At 41.3% G+C, this 19,462-nt stretch overlaps 1 protein-coding gene across 3 annotated transcripts in view; it reads left to right on the forward strand.

The window, feature by feature from the left end:
- Nucleotides 1-17,978, forward strand: part of LOC124046560 (methionine aminopeptidase 1) — a 19,160-nt gene extending 1,182 nt beyond the window's left edge. For 2 of the 3 annotated variants that reach the window (XM_046367073.1, XM_046367072.1), the window contains exons 3-13: nt 935-986; nt 1,494-1,600; nt 1,865-1,925; nt 10,911-10,934; nt 12,186-12,277; nt 12,389-12,472; nt 12,603-12,741; nt 14,273-14,404; nt 16,231-16,374; nt 16,540-16,605; nt 16,732-17,978. In XM_046367073.1, coding sequence (XP_046223029.1) covers nt 935-986; nt 1,494-1,600; nt 1,865-1,925; nt 10,911-10,934; nt 12,186-12,277; nt 12,389-12,472; nt 12,603-12,741; nt 14,273-14,404; nt 16,231-16,374; nt 16,540-16,605; nt 16,732-16,898 — 1,068 coding nt within the window. In that variant the 3' untranslated portion in view covers nt 16,899-17,978. The remainder of the gene's footprint in view (nt 1-934; nt 987-1,493; nt 1,601-1,864; nt 1,926-10,910; nt 10,935-12,185; nt 12,278-12,388; nt 12,473-12,602; nt 12,742-14,272; nt 14,405-16,230; nt 16,375-16,539; nt 16,606-16,731) is intronic. The other variant, XM_046367074.1, reaches the window with a different exon arrangement.
- Nucleotides 17,979-19,462: the final 1,484 nt, after the last annotated feature.

Consider the following 19,462-nt stretch of genomic DNA (forward strand, 5'->3'; position numbering starts at 1 on the left):
ACGTTAGCTGGCTAGGTAGCTCTTCCTTGTTTGGCTATTTAACCATTTCATTCATTTTAACAAACAATGTCATTGAGCAAGTTAGGCTAACTGAGGCATGCGTTCAACACGCTGATGTGACGTTAACTAGCTATATTCATTCATTTGATTTATCTGCCCCTGGCCTGGCTGTAAACCACCTGTGGCTTGCTTGTGTGAAATGTTGAGCAACTTTGAACGTTGTTAAATGAATGCATACCATTACCAATGGGTAACTAAGAGTATGTTAGAATGGGATACGATCATTGAAATTGCCAAGGATGCAGGGGCCAAGTGGCTGTTTAGCTGTGTACCACTAGAGATAAGGATAAAAGGTAATGTAATTAGTTTAAAGCTTAAACTTCTCTGGCAGTGTAGGCCTAGATTCACTTTTGTCTGATACAGATGGGTTGGTGGATCTGCTGCGACGTTCCACACAGGTAGTTCTGTCAGAGCCTCTATCCCACCCAGAGCCACGAGGCTAGTTGCATTCCAAGGGAAATTTTAACCCCACTACTCTCTCCTTATTCTATTGGTCATCCCAAAAAAAAATTAAAAATTGAACAACCAAGAGATTAGTCATGGTCAAATGGCCATGGTCATGGCCAATGGCCTTGTATGTCTTATTACCAGTTCGACTAGCCTAAATGGCAGCGTTCCTCAATGACACTGTTGGAAACTAAAGTGGGTTATGTAACGTGTGAAATTCAGAGCTCATTGGTTTCACTCCATCTGCCTTTAATATTGAGCAGGGATGCACAACTCCCAGTTAATTAGAGGAATTGATGAGGAATTGATTCCGCAATTAGGGCCAGTGAAAAACCAACAATCAGCAGACACTGCTGCCATTAACACCTGTACACCCTGGTGTACTGAGTCATGTATTTCTCTCTCCTCCCCATGTCCTCTCATTCAGGAGTGCTTCAAAGGGAGCTGGGCCACTCACAAGCAGCTGCACAAAAAAGCAAGTATGTATCCTCAGCAATATTCTATCACATAGGCTTGCTCCCTTCCAAATAATTTTTCAAATAGACCAAAATGTCCCCTCATGGCGTTTGTCATTGTTCCCATTCTTACCTATCATCTGAAAGCATAGAATGGGTGAAAGCCCACATAATTGCCTGAACTTTTCCATCCACTATATTTTATGGTGGAATAGAGCAATGGTGTAGCTATTCAAAATGGATGATACACTGCAATCAGTACAAGCCATTAGAGCAGGGGCGGACAACCTGAGAGGGCAGCAACACAACTGATTCAACTAAACAATGTCACCATTAAAGGCAATTATTTATTTTGTTTGTAGATTTGGGCATTTTACTGCTTGGCTGGAACAAAAACGTGTACCCACACTTGGCCCTCATAGGCTAAGTGTGCCCACCCCTACCTTAGATGTTCACGTATATACACAAGACTAACTGTGATCTTTCACAATGGTGTCAAATCAGATCACCTAAATTACATTGTTTTTGCAGAGGAGGATAACCAGGATGAGGCAAAGAACTGCGTGGAGACCGACACCAACACAGACCCATGGCCTGGCTACCGCTACACGGGCAGACTACGCCCTCACTACCCACTTGTAAGAACACCTTTCTGGTACATTTCTAAATGGTGCTAATGTGCTGATATGAGCTTTTATGTAGGATATTTTTTTCTTGGCTACATAGTAGTTAATCTAATGTCCACATAACATGATTAATAGACGTAAACCACGCAAGCTTTGTTTAAGTTTACTCATTAGCCCCCGGGAGCTGTGTAATCATGTCTGTAATCGCTCTTCTTGTTGGTTGCTTCTGTGAGCGCCATATAATCAATCTCTGTTGTCATTGGTTCCCCCATGTAGACTCCGATGAGGACTGTCCCCAGTGACATCCAAAGACCTGACTATGCTGATCATCCACTAGGTAACACTACTCCTCTTAGACTGAAACAGCCTCCAGTTGCTTTTAATTATTATGAAATCCTTTGGTGTCTATTTGGAAAATCTTCCCAAAGCTAGTATTATTTGTTGTGAGTTGTGTTGATATTGAAACATTACACTTTATCCAAGGAAAATTTACACTGTCAATACTAGAGGTCAGCCGATTATGATTTTTCAACGCCGATACCGATTATTGGAGGACCAAATATGCCGATACCAATTAATCGGCCAATTTTTTAAATATATATATTCGAAATAATGACCATTACAACAATACTGAATGAACAATGAACACTTATTTTATGTCCATAGTCTCAAATAAATAATGAAACATGCTCAATTTGGTTGAAATATTTCAAAAACAGTGTTGGAGAAGAAAGTAAAAGTGCAATCAATATGTGCCATGTAAAAAAGCTCACGTTTAAGTTCCTTGCTCAGAACATATGAAAGCTGGTGGTTCAATATTCCCAGTAAAGAAATATTAGGCTGCTGTTATTATATTATATTTTTTGTGAATGCGCCTTTGTTAAATCATCCCCCGTTTGGCGAAGTACGCTGTGATTCGTTGAAAAATGAACAGGCACCGCATTGATAATATGCAACGCAGGACAAGTTGGTTAACCTAGTAATATGAACTATGTGTAGTTAACAAGTGATTCTGTTAAGATTGATTGTTTTTATAAGATAAGTTTAATGCTAGCTAGCAACCTACCTTGGCTCCTTGCTGCACACGTGTAACAGGTTGTCAGCCTGCTACGCAGTTTCCTCGTGGAATGCAATGTATCCAAAAATGCTGATTACCGATTGTTATGAAAACTTGAAATCGTCCCTAATTAACCGGCCATGCCAATTAATCGGTCAACCTCTAGTCAATACCCAGTACTATACCTATAAATAGTGTTGTCGTGAAACCATCATTTTGACCTCGATACCAGGTTTTGTATCATAATACCATCACAATACTCAAAACAAAAAATGATGCCATGGGTGACCTACCGGGGAACAGTGGGTTCGCTGCCTTGTTCAGGGGCAGAATGACCGATATTTTTTAGTTTTTAACCCTGTCAACTCAGGGATTCGATCCAGCAATCTTTCGGGTTACTGGCCCAACGCTCTAACCACTAGGCTACCTGCTGCCCCAATATCATTACATTCAATGTTTTTTTTACGTCAACATTTTTCAGACAGCCATGGAACAATTATACATTCATACAATTAATTGTACTTTGGTAAAAACAATCTAACAAGATGGTATATCTCTTAAACTGGGTACATCAAGATGTATGTAGCCTATGCCTATCCACAATACAGGTGAATGTGAATGTATTGTGGATAGGCCTGTGTGCATGCATTGCTTTATTGAACTTGTGCTGGCTGATTACATGGGGTTACAGATGACAATCTGTTTCCCTTCGATTTGTGACTTATTTTATCAACAATATATATATATATATATTTTTTTCAACAGTATTTAAAAATTTATTTTTATTTTTATTGTACCCCAATTTCGTGGTGTCCAATTGTTTTAGTAGCTACTATCTTGTCTCATCTCTACAACTCCCGTACGGGCTTGGGAGAGACAAAGGTTGAAAGTCATGCGTCCTACGATACACAACCCAACCAAGCCGCACTGCTTCTTTACACAGCGCGCATCCAACCCGGAAGCCAGCCGCATCAATGTGTCGGAGGACACCGTGCACCTGGCAACCTTGGTTAGCGCACACTGCGCCCGGCCTGCCACAGGAGTCGCTGATGTGCGATGAGACAAGGACATCTCTACCTGCCAAACCCTCCCTAACCCGGACGACGCTAGGCCAATTGTGCGTCGCCCCACGGACCTCCCGGTCGGCTGCGACAGAGCCTGGGTGCGAACCCAGAGTCTCTGATGGCACAGGGCGCTGCAGTACAGCGCCCTTAACCACTGCGCCACCCGGGAGGCCATTGAAGTAGCTTCTTTTATAAAAAAATGTGCACTGTCTCATTAACCAGCAATGACTTCATTCATGAGGCAAGAGTGAGGTGGCCCATTGCAACACAGTCAATTTGCAGAGGCAATAGATCATCTTTGGGAGAGATGTGAACAAGAGACCAAATAAGTGAATGAATAATTTTGGTGACAATCGGTTTTCAAATCAGCAAATTTTGTATTGTGATTTGCACATTATCACTAAGTACTAGGATAGTGAATATATGTTAGCTTTAGCTGTCATCTAGCAAGGAAAGTCTGCCTATAAAGCTGGAAGCTACTGATATCTTCTTGCGTTGTAAAGTGTTCAAGCTTGTATGAACATTGTTTTGCGAACAGTAATTAACAGTTTCAACATTTTTACATGCAGTGTTGTATTATTCAAATTTGTTAACTTCAGTGCAGCATGAGTGGGGAGCTAACATGATGCAGCCTAGACTCCCAGTGCAGGCTAGCAATGAGTAAGTGGAGAAAGCACAGTGCGCACTATAATAAGAGGTCGGCTGCGCTGATTAACAGATTTGATCCGTGAGACACATTTGACAGAAGTGCCCAAAGTAAAGACCAATCTAGTGCCGAACCGTTTTTCATGATCTAGTATCAAAAAAGACCGGAACAACGCTTCCCAGAAAAGTATTGATGTTTCTATGTTTAACATCTCACCTGACATACAGTATCAGTCATAGAAAATGGGTTTACTGCCCCAGCCCTAGATTCCACTAAAGCTGGTTATTCATATTGTAACCATGGGAACCTCTAGGCTGAGCATCCATTCTGTCCATAAATTCAAAGTGTTTCGTTCTCGGAGTGTTTAGAGCGTAAACTGGATGCTGTGGCTGAGGAGTAGGGTTGATCTGAGCGTTCTGATATCACAACGGCGGTCAAGCACCCAAGCTAACATTAAGTAGCTTGCTAGCTACTTCGAGACACAAATGAGAGAACACATCACTTTGACCATTTTACTCGCTCTAGCAGAGCTGATTAGGCTGTTTTTAATGTTATCTGGAGTGTTGGTGACTAACTGTGCTGCTGGAAACAATGTTTTTTTGCGGACGTTTACTGACACCAGTCAACAATGGGTGTTGCGCGTTCTTAAATTCATAAACTATTCTATACTCAAACACGAGTGCTCTGAAATGAGAGTGAATTTTACGAATGCACCATCTGACTGCTGATTCGGGGTGTGGATTCGACTCCAAAATAATAGATTCCTTGACTCCCATTTCTGGGGCTGCGGTCCAAATACTTAAGACACACCCTCGCATTATGCCCTTAGGGGAATCCCCGTCGCCATCTTGGACGGTGACTCAAATGATTAGCCAAGCAAGGGAAATTTGCAACGTAAGCCCCTCAGTACTTGTTTTTAGTTGGCTTTGCGAGTGTACAATTATGTTCAGTCCGGGGCCTGAAACTCTCCATAATTCAATTTGCAACGATTGTACACCCGTTAAGAAAAGTCTGCGAAAACTTAAACGACATCAATGGAGAAGTCAACATAGAAGTGTAAGTTAAAACCAATGCAAACAAATTAGAAATTGTGCTTCTAATGCACTTGATGGCACAAACACGTCTCTTAAATAGTAAATATGTTTTTGTTTGGTTATCTTTTGGAATTTGTAGAAATAAAACAAGTTCCTTCAGAAGTTCTAGCTAGGCAGGCTAACTTTAGTTAGCTAATTAATTTACTGGCTATCGTACAGTAGGACCTGCAAGTGTGTCCTCGTCAGACGTCATGATATGTCAAGTGTCCACTTAATTTGAGGGGATAGGGTGTGTCTTAAGTGTTTGGACAGCAGCCTGGGTGTCAAACTTCGATTCCACTAGGAATTAACTCCTACGATTCAGTATTTTTGCGACGATAACGTTTTCCATAGTTTACTTCGAAAACACAAATTCTCACATCTTTCACAGCAGAGGGAGAGTGATTGGGGGGGCACAGCCATACAGGGGTAGGCACAGCCATGCAGGGGTAGGCAGTCAGAACTGTGCTTTAGTTCACAATTTCTTTGCTTGCAATGCCTCGGGCAAGTTTACTAAAGTAGGGGCTATCAATGAGTAGACTGAGCTATACTGCACGCAACAGCCCGAACACACACTAGCGTTTTTCATTGCGAAGAGAAAGCGGAGCAAAGGAGGGGGGGCAGACAGTCAGAACCACGTGCGTAGGCTATCTCTTGGTAATCTGTATCTGCCTCGTAAATTCACCCAAAGTATATATTAGGCTATCAATGATTAATGGCTAAACTATTCTTCATAGCGCCAGTGAATTGAAGTTGAACGAACATCAGTTTAATTAGGCCTTTGTCATCAGATCAGTCTGACATTATAGTTGCAGCCCCATCTAGGGTTGCACATTTTATTCAGAGGTAGAAACTTTCCATGGGAATTAACAGGAATATATAGCAATTAATATTAATACCATTTAAATGTAGATGTTTGTTGCATTAAATATATTTATCATAAGAAGACAAACAGAACTTTTACCTTATAACAATTGCAAATGATTAAATCCTCACAATAGCAATTCAAAAAAGTAATTTAGTTACGAATTGAACTTTAATTAAATCAGTTGGCTCTTCACATGGGATGATTTCCCTGAACAACAAAAGGGAATATTGAATGATCCATCGCATGTCCCAAAAACGTTTTCAACATCTGTAAAGTGATAGTCGAGAAGCTAACGCTTTGGTTGTCTTCTCAGGCTTCCATGTCTTCTCCCTGGACCTCCTCAATGTTCACTTCTTGGACATCAGACTCTGAGGCCTCATCTTCACTGTCACTTTCCAACCTTGTTGAGGATGGCTCGTTGTCAGGCTCAGAAAGCCTCATTTGCCCGGATGGCCACAATTTTTCAACCCTTGTATTGTTCAGCCTGTTGCATGCTTTGGTGTGTGTGTGTTCCAGAACAAGGACCAGTTGCGCTCTGAGGGGGTGGGATTTTGAGGATGATGGAGGAAACAAGGGAAAGGGCCTCAGATGCATAAAGTCTCTTCCACCAGGTGATTGATGAGATATGTTGGCATGACTGCAATATTGCATCTCCATCCCAAAGCCCTTGCCTGGAACTGTACTTCGCCAGACTGCCAAGAACCTTGCTCTCGTCCAGGCCAAGGGAGTGAGACACAGTAGTGATGACACCATGGGCCTTGTTGATCTCTGCACCAGACAGGATGCTCTTGCCAGCATACTTTGGGTCCAACATGTACGCTGCTGCGTGTATGGGCTTCAGGCAGAAATCTTCACGCCTTTTGATGCATTTCAGAACTGCGGTTTCCTCTGCTTGGAGCAACAGTGAAGTGGGCAGGGCAGTACGGATTTCTTCTTACATCTGCAAGCAGAGTATGAACATCAGACAGGATGGCATTGTCTTCCTCAATCCGTGCAGTGGCTACTGCTACTGGTTTCAGGACTTTCAGGCTGCTTACCACTCTCAAAATGCATCATCCAGGAGGATCCTCTTGATCGGGCTTTCCATATCGACAGACTGTGATATGGCCATTTCTTGGAGAGACTCCTTCCCCTCCAGGAGGCTGTCAAACATGATAACACCACCCTAACGGGTGTTGCTGGGCAGCTTCAATGTGGGGCTCTTATTATTCTCACTTTGCTTGGTGAGGTAGATTGCTGCTATAACTTGATGACCCTTCACATACTTAACCATTTCCAAGGCTCTCTTGTAGAGTGTATTCATTGTTTTCAGTGCCATGATGTCCTTGAGGTTCAGATTCAATGCATGAGCAGCACAGCCATTGGGTGTGACGTGAGGGAAGGACTCCACTTTAGACCAAGCAGCCTTCATGTTCGCAGCATTGTCTGTGACCAGTGTAAATGCTTTCTGTGGTCCAAGGTCATTGATGACTGCCTTCAGCTCATCTGCAATGTAGAGACCGGTGTGTCTGTTGGCCCTTGTGTGTGTTCTTGTAGAATACTGGTTGAGGGTTGGAGATGTAGTTCATTATTCCTTGCCCACAAACATTCGACCACCCATCAGAGATGATTGCAATACAGTCTGCTTTCTCTATGACTCGCTTGACCTTCATTTGAACTCTGTTGAATTCTGCATCCAGCAAATTAGTAGATCAAGCATGTCTGGTTGGGGGGGTGTATGCTGGGTGAAGAACATTGAGAAATCTCTTCCAGTACACGTTGCCTGTGAGCATCAGCGGTGAACCAGTTGCATATACAGCTCGAGCAAGACATTCATCAGCATTTCTCTGACCATGTTCTTCCATTGAGACAAAAAAAACCATCTGATTTCAGGAGGAACCCGAGCTGTTGTTATCGATAAGGTGTCTGATTCATCATTTTCACCTCGAATAGAAGTAGGGACTTTTATCAGAGGTTGCTTGTTGTGAGCGCTGAGTGAACTTTGTGCACTTGACCAGATGATTCTGCATCTTTGTTGCATTCTTCACATATGATTTGGCACAGTATTTGCAAAGGTACACGGCTTTTCCTTCTACATTAGCTGCAGTGAAATGTCTCCACACATCAGATTGTGCCTGTGGCATTTTCCTGTAAAGATTTGGGGAAAAAACGAGTCAAAAAAAAAAAACAATTCCGTGTACAGATAAATAGTTAAGCAGTTAGATTAAACTCCTTTGTAAGATAAATGTTTTAAAATGGAACATGTATGGAAACGGGTGAATTAACACTCAGTTAGCAGGCTCATGCAAGCTAAAATCCACATGGTAGCAAAAACTAACTAGCAGGAATTGTTAGAAATGATTTAAACACACTTTGCTGTAGGCTACTATTCACTAGTTAACAAAAAATAATGTATGTCATAAAATATATTCACCCCACCCAGTATTGTAATCCAAATTTACCAGAAAGCATGTAGTCCTTGAATCAGACAGTGTAGTAGTGTGGGCATAATAGCATCTCATTGGTGTGCAAGATCTTGAAAATCAGCTGTGATGGAAGAATGCACTGTGCATGCATAGGGTTGCAATTCCATTGAATTGGGGATAGTTTAAACAAAATGACACAAGATCTAGAATTGCCTTGTGTATCCCACAATAAAGGTTCACTGTTTATAAGCTAACATTTTTGCTGAATTTAAGCAAAATTCCTGCATACACAGTGCATTCTAACTTCTCATGGAAAATGTACTCAAAATTCCTGAAACTGACAAAGTTTCCGAACCTTTGCAACCCTAGCCACATCTTGTGTAAGGCCAGCCAAAAGAGCTCTATTTTGCTGGCGATTTCAATGTTGGAACATGATATGATGGGAACTCCATGCATTAATTTAGCTATGATCCATTTCGACTTATGTTACAATACCTACACTATCGTTCAAAAGTTTGGCATCACTTAGAAATGTCCTTGTTTTTGAAAGAATAGCAAAAAATGTTGTCCATTAAAATAGCATCAAATTGATCAGATGTACAGTGTAGACATTGTTAATGTGTTGTAAATGACTTTTGCTCCAGATACACAACTAGTCTAAAGAAAGCCAGTTTTATTGCTTCTTTAGTCAGTACAACAGTTTTCAACTGTTCTAACAAAATTGCAAAAGGGTTTTATAATGATCAATTAGCCATTATAATGATAAACTTGGATTAGCTAACATGCCATTGGAACACAGGAGTGAAGGTTGCTGATAATGGGCCTCTGTACGCCTATGTAGATATTCCATAAAAAAATCAGCTGTTTCCAGCTACAATAGTCATTTACAACATTAACAATGTCTAAACTGTTTCTGATCAATTTGATGTTATTTTAATGGACAAAAAAATAGCATTTATTTCAAAAACAAGGGCATTTCTAAGTGACTCCAAACTTTGGAACGATAGTTTATGTATTTCTCTACTGAAGCAGCAAAGTCTGAAAGTAAGTCATTAGTAGCCAGTGCACAGTGAATTCCAGTTCAGGTTCTCTGGATGGCAAGGGGCTTGAACATTTTCCTCCATAGCCAAATGATCCTGGCAAAACCTCATGTTGCTAGGCAACCATGCAAACTTCCATAAATAGAAATGACTATGTATGGAATCTGATTGGAATGTTGACTCCGGCTAACTACTGCATAACATATATTTGACCATTCAGTTAGCCAGCACTAAGCGTGCGGTGTTTTCGTGAATTAATAACTTTACTCATAACCCATTTCACATCAGTCACTTCCCAGTTCTGATGATCTCTGCATTGCAGTGTTCTCAAAATTAGAATGTAACCTAGATTTCTGGGCACTTCAAAATTTAAACATTTAGACCTCATACAGCTTGGCTGGGTTAAATATAACCATAAGCAGCACAACTGTCAATTTACTTTGATGTCCTTTCCCAGAATGAATCGCCAGACAGTCTGTTGGAGCTAGGAACAGAAGCATATTGCTACACCTGATAAATATGTGTATGTGAGCAATAATATTTGATTTGAGTCTGCCACAGTGCTGTTGATTGTTAATGGCATCAAATCGCTTCCTGTCGTCCTGAGTCTAGTCTACAGTGTGACCCTGGCTAGTGAGATGGTATAATTGATCTACCCCTAGGCTTTCTCTGTTGGTTCAGAGTACAAACAACCCATTGTTGAACTGCAACTCAGTATTGTACACATGCACATTAATATTTCATCTCAGCAAATAAGTAAACGGGATGAATTCCTTTGTGTATGTTACAGTAGATGGCTGTTGTAGCAGGTGCCTTTTGTATTTTGCTAGCTTCTTAGCAAGGTTTTGAGTCTACAGCACTTGAACTCTGTCCAGTTAAATTCTCCTACTCAATCCATTAAACGAGAGAATTTTACCCTAAAATAACGTTTTGCCTCTGCTTAATCTGTAGACAAACTAGCTTAAACAATGGCATACCTTTATACATTTGCTACCTTCGGAAAAAAGCGTATTCGTCTTGGTCGATCCCATGGTCATTCCCACTTGTGTCTGGCTATGTATGCAAGTGCTTTTGAGTGTTTGTGTGAGTTTAAGAGGGGGTCCATGTGTGCTCGCATGTTTGAGTGGGAGAGGCTGGTGTCTGAAGCTCTTTTCTACTCATCACTTCAGCAGCAGAAGTGGGTCTTATGGCAGGTACGTCCTACCCCACCCACAACAATCCCTTATTCCCCATCTGTGCAGCACATAACCACACACTGTCTCTCCTCTTGTATGTTTCGTTTGTATGTCTCCATCTGCGAACACCAGGCAGGAAACTGAACCATGGTCAAAGATATTGTGTTTCTGCATGGCATTGTTTTCATTCATCTTTTGCTGCTGCATTAGAGCTATGGTCTGTATTTTATCATAGTGATAGGGGTTTAGATTAGTAATTGTGTTGTCCCTGCTAAGTGGTTGATAAACATACTGATGTGGTTGTGGCTCATGCTTTAGTGATGTTGCCTACACCGAATATGACGCTCATGTCAGTGCTGTGGTCTATACATTGTATGTAAACATTGTTTGGTGTTGTGATCTGATAACCAGAAAAACTGTACAAGAAGAATGACATGGGCCTTTTCAATGAAAATAGTCTAACCATGTGGCTCAACCAGAATAACTGTATGCCTATGTCAATAAAAATGCCCCCATGCCATAGAATTATGTAGCTCTGAAATAGAGAATTCCACCCAGCCGGATAAGGATCCTTCCAGCTCTACAGGTTTTTAGTGTAAGGGGCAGAGGTTGATTTGGAGCGCCGCAGAATTGAGGCGGCTTCAGGAGGTCTGCAGATCAATATTATCATGCCCCTTGGTCGACTTGTGTAGAACTGCATCCTTGTGACGTGCTGTGATATAGTGTATTATTTTTATTTCATATAGCCAGGTTAGGTGAGGGCGTTTGGTGTCTACTTTAATTTAATGCAGTGAATCTATTCTGTGAGGATGTGGGCTTCAAAAGTTGCGTTTTTCATAGGCAGCCCAATTCTGATCTTTTATTGTTGTAAGTCTATGCTAGTAGATACCATAGACTTCCAGTCGTTGCGCTACCACTAGTTGGCATTGGCTTGCAAACTACCTCGAACTACCTTCATACTGGAGACAGATACACAAAATGGTATCCACTAGTTCATCGGACTATGGGGAAGTAGACAAAGGGCCTCATTTACCGAAGTATCCCTTTTTAAGCTCTTTCCAGTAGCATAACTACTTTTTTGAGCAGATGCATGAAGTGGTTGAGTCAGTAGACTGGTAGTCCATTTTGAGTGAAAGTCAGACTGGGCTGAGTGATGTTCGTTGACTCAGTTTAATGGAAAGCTGATCAGGGTGAGTTGGTGTATGGATAGAATAGTGATGTTAAAATGAGACCAGTATGCCTATTATTTTCTCTTGTATTTTTTTTAAGGCATGTCTGAGTCGGAGCAGTCTTTGAAGGGCACTTCACAGATCAAGATCCTTCCTGCCGAAGACATTGAAGGCATGAGAGTTGTGTCTACGGTAAATTATTAAATTGTTTTTTAAATCTTTCGCTGTTGCAGTTAATAACATACTCAAACAGTTTTAAAAACAGTGGTTTTGAAATGCAAAGTCTATTTCTGTCTTTTGTAGCTGGCCCGAGAGGTGCTTGACATTGCCGCCCTGATGGTGAAACCTGGCATGACCACGGAAGAGATTGACCACACTGTGCACCTGGTAAAGACACTAGCCTCCTTTTCCCTCTTTTCCATCCACTCACTTTCTCCTGTCGCTCTTTCCCTTTTTCACTCTTTCCTCCTCTCTCCCTCATCTTGAACGTTGACGTGTAAGTACTTCCTTCCTCCAGGCCTGCACAGCCAGAAACTGTTACCCCTCCCCTCTCAACTACTACAACTTTCCCAAGTCCTGCTGCACGTCAGTCAATGAGGTCATCTGCCACGGCATCCCAGACAGGAGGCGTCTGGTGGATGGGGATATCCTCAACGGTAGGTTTCCCACGGGCAAAAAGTGGCTTCCCCATCTGTCCCTTTACCGTTACTTACTTGAATTGACTGGACAGGTGAAATATAAATCCCCAGTTGGCATCCTCCATATTCTTTCAGCTAATGTGTGTTTTCAGATCATTGAGTATGATGTGGTTTAAATAGGTGAGTGAGACTTTAGACTATTGAGATGCACATAAAGAATGGGCTAGTTCCCGTTAGAAATACTGCCAAAGAGCTCTTGCTGACATCATGGTTTGACAAGAGAAATGGTTTTTATTAGTATTCAGCAAGAGTCTATAGGACTTCAGCCAAAATGTAGCCTGTGTCCTATATATGTCTGCTAACGGGACTATTCTCAAGAGAAAGATCCCATGAGACTGACTTACAGCATGGTTTGACAAGACAAGTGGTCTCATGAGCATGATAGTGCCCAAGTATTTATCCCTCTGTTACAAAGTGTGACTGAAATTGATTTAATTGACTTTTTTTTTCTTTTGTCTACACAAATATTTCAAAGTGAAAATGTCAGTGTCAAAGTGAAAATTAAATTATATGAATGCTAACAAATTAATAAAAATGAACAACTTCAATATCTTGGTTGTATAAGTATTCACCCCCTTTGTTAGGGCAACACTAAATTAGTTAAGGAGTAACAAGTTGGACTCACTCTGTGTGAAATAATAAGGGTAAACATGTTTTTTTTAATGACTTCCCCTGTACCCCATTTATACAGCATCTGTAAGGTCCCTAAGTCGTGTTTTGAATTTCCAGCACAGATTTAATCTATAAAACCAGGGAGCTTTTCCAGTGCCTCATACAGATTGGTAGGTGGGTAAAACAAAAAGCAGACACTGAATATCCCTTTAAGTAGGCTCAAGTTAGCACTTAATCCGTGGATGTTGTATGAAACGACCCAGACACCACAAGGATGGTTGTCTTTCCTAACCCTAACCAAGCCTTGCATGACCCGACATTATACATAGGGCCTGTTTTTTTTAACAATAAAAAGGGTATGGGCAGGGCTCGGGTATCACTAAATGAATCACTACCAATTTGAAACGGAGCCATTTGCTCGTGCTCTGCTGCACAGTACACCAGTCACTGGGAGAGGAATTCACCTTTCAGCAGAACAATAACCCAAAACAGAAGGCTTTCTAAAGAGACATCATGTTTCCATGTAGCCTAGTTAGTTTTGACTTAAACCTTCTTGAAAATTTACATTTACATTTAAGTCATTTAGCAGACGCTCTTATCCAGAGCGAAAATCTATGGCAAGTCTTGAAAATGACCATTTAGCAGTTATCCCGCATCCAACTTGACAGAACTTGAAGAATTTTGTAAAGAATAATGGGAAAATATTGCACAATCCAGGTGCAAAGCTTTTAAATACTTATCAGAAAAGAGTCAAAAGCTGTAATGTCAGCCAAAGGTGTTTTTTTATATAGATATATATATATCTATCTAGCATTCATTTATTTTATTATAGGCACTGTATATATTTCTGCTAATGTTCAGCATTCCCCCCCTGCAGTGGATATTACTGTGTACCACAATGGATTCCACGGAGATCTCAACGAGACCTTCTTTGTCGGAGAGGCAGATGAAGGGGCGAAAAAGCTTGTCCAGACCACCTTCGAATGCCTTATGCAAGCCATCGACTCAGGTAGGATCTCTTACCCGATGCCAGATAAACTCGTTTTTTAAAATTATATATAATTGTGGATGACCGGCTCGAATAGGTCTTATGTAGCAAAATTATAAATTGTGTTTTTTACATTGAGTAAAAGTAGAGACTAGAAAATGGTATGTCATATACTGCAGTTGATAAACAATGGGAAAGTAATTGTACTTCTTAAAGTTGATAAACTTGTAACCTCACTTTTGAGAAAATGCCCCTTGAATGTTTTGGTACATCTACTGGAGAGCTCCTCTTTGTCTACACCCATTCAGAATCGTTCACAACATTTTAAGGTTTAAGGATTCACATGTGAGGCTATGTACTAAAAAAACAAAGATTTCAAGACTAAAGGCTGAAACTACGGGAGTGTTGGTACATTTAATTTGGAGTGCCAGAGTGCTCTGGGTGTTCGGAAACCAAGTGTTGTCAGATTGACCGTTTGTAAATTGAGAGCATCTCTCTCTCGGGGCGTTTAGAGCACACATTGGACACTGGATGAAACTTTGGGTTGATCTGAGCTTTCTGACCTAACAGCAGTCAAGCTAACTTTGGCTAACTACTTTCAGATACAAATGTGAGAACAGCTCACTCTGACCATTTTACTCGCCCTAGCAGAGCTGGTTATCCAGAGCGTTGGTGACTGCAACTGTGACGCTGGCAACTATTTAATTACACATTTTTTGCCCAAGTTTACTGACACCGAACATATTCGTTGGGTGTTGAGCGTTTGTACATTTGTCAGTTACTCTGCACTCTGGCACACTCGAGAGTGCTCAGAAATCGGAGTAGATAGCGAGATTAAATTTACCAGCTACGTCTATCGACAGTTGTCACAGTGACATCATAAACATTCTATTGAAATAGTTTCTTGCATAGTGGACTCTTGTCAAGACATCTAGCTAGCTAAACAATGAAACATAATCCCAACTCCTAACGTTAATACCCTGTATGATTCTGCAAGTAACTAACCAACTATGTTCAATGTTAGCTAGCTCGCTAACATTAGGCTATAACTAGCAATGCAAATGGCTCTGGGATACGAATAATATTACTACACAGATCATACACGTAATGTTAGCTAGCTAGCTAACAGTACACTTTAACTTGCCTTGAAAATGCCTTTCTGGCAAAATTAGAAACTCTCTTACCTGTGTACATGGATGGATGCTTCTCCCTCTGTCACGGATGACGTGGTTACCCTTAGTTTGAAGATGTAATCCGAGGACAAATGTTTTTATACAACAGCCTTTTGTGTGTTCTCTTTTCGACTCAGTCTGCATATTTGCAATCAAAACGCCAGAATTTCCTTAGCTATCATACTCAAATTCCACTGATTTCAAAACTCAGTCCTCCAGAAAGTGGGGAGCAACAGTTATGCAGTTCTACCTAATATCTTTCAAAAGCCCCGTTTTTGAAAGGATTACCTACACATACTGGCCAGGTCATATTATAGATAGAAGCATGTTACATGGCAGGCCAATCCAAACTCATCTCTCAGCATGTTCAGCCCACTCATTGTCTCAGCCAACCATGGCTAGCTGGAAGGCTGTGGCTTTTTTCCATGGCTAAACCAACTAGGCTCGTAATTTAACAATTTTATTTGTATTTACAGATGGCATACAAGTTTATTTAAGGCACATGAAAGTTCACATGTTCCAGAAGGCATTTCTGACCAAATGCGTTTTGATAAATAAATAAAGTTTGCATTCAAATGGCGCTCCTGTGACGTAGTGACACGTGACATATGCCTAGTTTCCTGGAACGAATCTCAATTAGGTCACTATCACAATGTCCCCCTCTTCCTTCTCTAGTAAAGCCTGGTATCCGCTACAGGGAGCTTGGTAACATCATCCAGAAACATGCCCAGGCTAACGGCTTCTCTGTGGTGCGGAGCTACTGTGGCCATGGCATCCACAAACTGTTCCACACTGCTCCTAACGTGCCCCACTATGCCAGTGAGTACCCATCCGTCTCCTTCCACCAATACGCTTGTGAAATTGACGTCCCTTTCTCAGATAACACAGTAGCCTACTTCAAATTTTATAGGTCACGTACACGTTAATCCTCAAGAGGATTTTGGGGGGAAGATGTATAAATTGGTGGGTTTCCTTTCTTTGCAGAAAACAAAGCGGTCGGGGTGATGAAACCTGGCCATGTATTCACCATCGAGCCCATGATCTGTGAAGGTAAGGGTTCTCAGACATGACAGCAGATTTGGGGTATAATTTTGTTTGTGTGTGCTTAATGTAATGGTTAGTAATTGTATACCTGTGTTTTAATAATTTAATAATGGCTACCTGTGTTCTGTGTAGGTGGTTGGCAGGACGAGACGTGGCCTGATGGCTGGACAGCTGTGACTCGGGATGGGAAGCGTTCCGCCCAGTTTGAGCACACCTTGCTTGTGACTGAGACGGGCTGTGACATTCTGACACGCCGGCTGGACGACAACGGACGTCCCCACTTCCTCAACCAAATCTAAATGGGGGGAGGGATACAGCAACGAAATGACTGTCTCGTGGGCAGCTCACTTTGATCCCCAATGTCATATCACACATACACGCCTCTAACCTGAGGCACGCCGCCCGCCTGCCCCCACCCCTCCGGAGGCTGTCCCTGCCGCGGCCTGGCTCTCACCGTTCCACAAATTTAGTGTTGTTCTCCAAGATTTACGGGAAGTACTTGAATACATCTGATATCAACTGTGTGGATTGTTTTAATGAGGCTGTTTTAAAAAATAAATGTCTCATCAGGAGATGAAAATTAAAAATAAAGAAGTGTATTTATGCGCAGTAGCAGGTTTAATTTTTACCTTGATTGTGAGCTTTGATTCTGTTGACATATTTGACTGCAGAGGTGTGGAAAGGGTCATGCTTCAGTTTGACTCCTTGACCTCTAGACATGTGCCACCTTACTGTGTTGCTAATTGACAGCAAGGCAGCTGGGTCCTATTGACTGGCCAGAGAGGGGAGCTGTTGAGCTCAGTGTTCTGCTAAAGTGTGTAGTGCAGGTCTATTCAAACCTGGGTCCTGAGGTCTGCAGCACTACTAGTTTTCTTTTCTCTCTTGTAGTTAACTAGTTGATTTAGGTTCATTGATTGACCAGAATCTCCTTGCCAGGTCTGGTTTGAATCGAAAGGAAAGCCTGCAGTGTGGTGGACCCCAAGGCCTGGACTGGAATTGCCCTGGTGTAGTGCGTTGAGCCTTAATCTGTGTGAATTAAGAATAACCATGCCAGATAATGTCTAGGCAGCATGTCCGTTATTCCTCAATCCAGTCGATCAATATTTACCTTGATATACTGTTGAGCAACACTCTTGAGTCTCCATTTTAATCCAATCTTTCCAGTTTCTCTGCCAGCTTTTTATTTCTTCTATGATGGGAGTAATAAACAGCTGTTCTGTAGTTGTGTGTTTGTGTGCGTATATGCTTTTGTGTTAGAGTGTGGTGAGGACTGTATAAATGCCAAAGGCTCTATTGCAGCAGAAGTCTGGGTTTACTACAGACCTGTGAATTAATACCCTTTTTCAGAGTACTGTATTATTAAAATAGTAATAACATAATCATTGAAGTATTGATTGTTTTGCATTAGCTCAAAGTTAAGCGTCTCTTGTTTTGTACTTCTATGATGTGCACATTAAGAGAATCTGACTGCAAATGACATGATACTCGTTCACTAGATGCTTTCTCCCAATGCTAGGCTCAATTATCCTGGCAACGGGGTTCAAATTAATTTGACCAGTAAGACAATCCCTTGAATATCCTTTGATTTAATGTATTCAATTGAAATGGAGAAATAAGGAGTGATGTTATGGTTTTCAGAGCCGCCTCTTGAAATCTAAAATTTCAGGACAACACGAATACTGCAGGACCGAGGAAACAAGAAACATTTAGTAAACACAAAATGGAAAGCAGGCTTTGTTGTGATTTTTGTGCAATGCCTTAAAATTTCCCAGCATGCATTATACTGAAGCCCTCTGATCACGTTCGAAGGGTGGTGTGTGGGTCACAATCATCCACCTTCAGCTTATTGTTCATGTACTCACTGACCAGTTTAGGAACACCCTCCACACTTGTATTTCCTATGGAAAGCAAATGCAAAGCATGACCTCAGTTCAATCAAATGATAGACGACTACACAGAGCTTTTGGCTCTCACTAACACACTAGACTAGACGCATCCAAGTTCATCCTGTCACCAGTTGGAATGGGTGAATGGAGATCTTTTGCCTGCCTGCTGACGAGCCTTCAGGGCCGCACTCTGGAACAGTCACTTACACAGCTGTAACCTTGCTATCGTGCCACTATGGCCATTAGGTGTAACACATGCTGCAATTAAGATTACAACACTTAGCTGCAGTGGTGGAAAATGTACCCAATTTTCAAAAGTAAAGATGCCTTAATAGAAAATTACTGAAGTGAAAGTCACCCAGTAAAATACTACTGGAGTACAAGTCTAAAAGTATTTGGTTTGAAATATACTTAAGTATCTAAAGTAAAAGTATAAATCATTTCAAATTCCTTATATTAAGCAAACCAGTCGGCATCATTTTCTTTTACGGATAGCCAGGGGCAAGCCCCAACACTGACATAATTTACAAATGAAGCATGTGTTTAGTGAGTCCGTCAGATCAGAGGCAGAAGGGATGACCAGGAATGTTCTCTTGATAAGTGCGAATTTGATCAATTCCCTTTCCTGCTAAGCATTCAAAATGTAACGAGTACTTTTGGGTGTCATGGAAAAAAGTATATACTTTTCTTTAGGAATGTAGTAAAGTACAGATACTCCCCCAAAACTACTTAAGTAGTACTTTCAAGTATTTTTACTTGATTACTTTACACCACGGCTTAGTTGAGCATAAAATTGAGAAAAGCACTGTGCACTCTTTCTACACATTGTCAGTAAAATGGTCATTAATTCCCCAAACACTCAAGGGTGGTCTGTAAAGGTAGAATCCACTTCCTCACCATGATCCCCATGTTGCACACACGTATGAAGGAACAATCCAAACTCCTTGGCCACTTTAAACTGGGTTGAGGTCAATCCC

Source organism: Oncorhynchus gorbuscha, linkage group LG10 (genome assembly GCF_021184085.1).
Source record: "Oncorhynchus gorbuscha isolate QuinsamMale2020 ecotype Even-year linkage group LG10, OgorEven_v1.0, whole genome shotgun sequence".
Taxonomy (NCBI): Eukaryota; Metazoa; Chordata; class Actinopteri; order Salmoniformes; family Salmonidae; genus Oncorhynchus; species Oncorhynchus gorbuscha.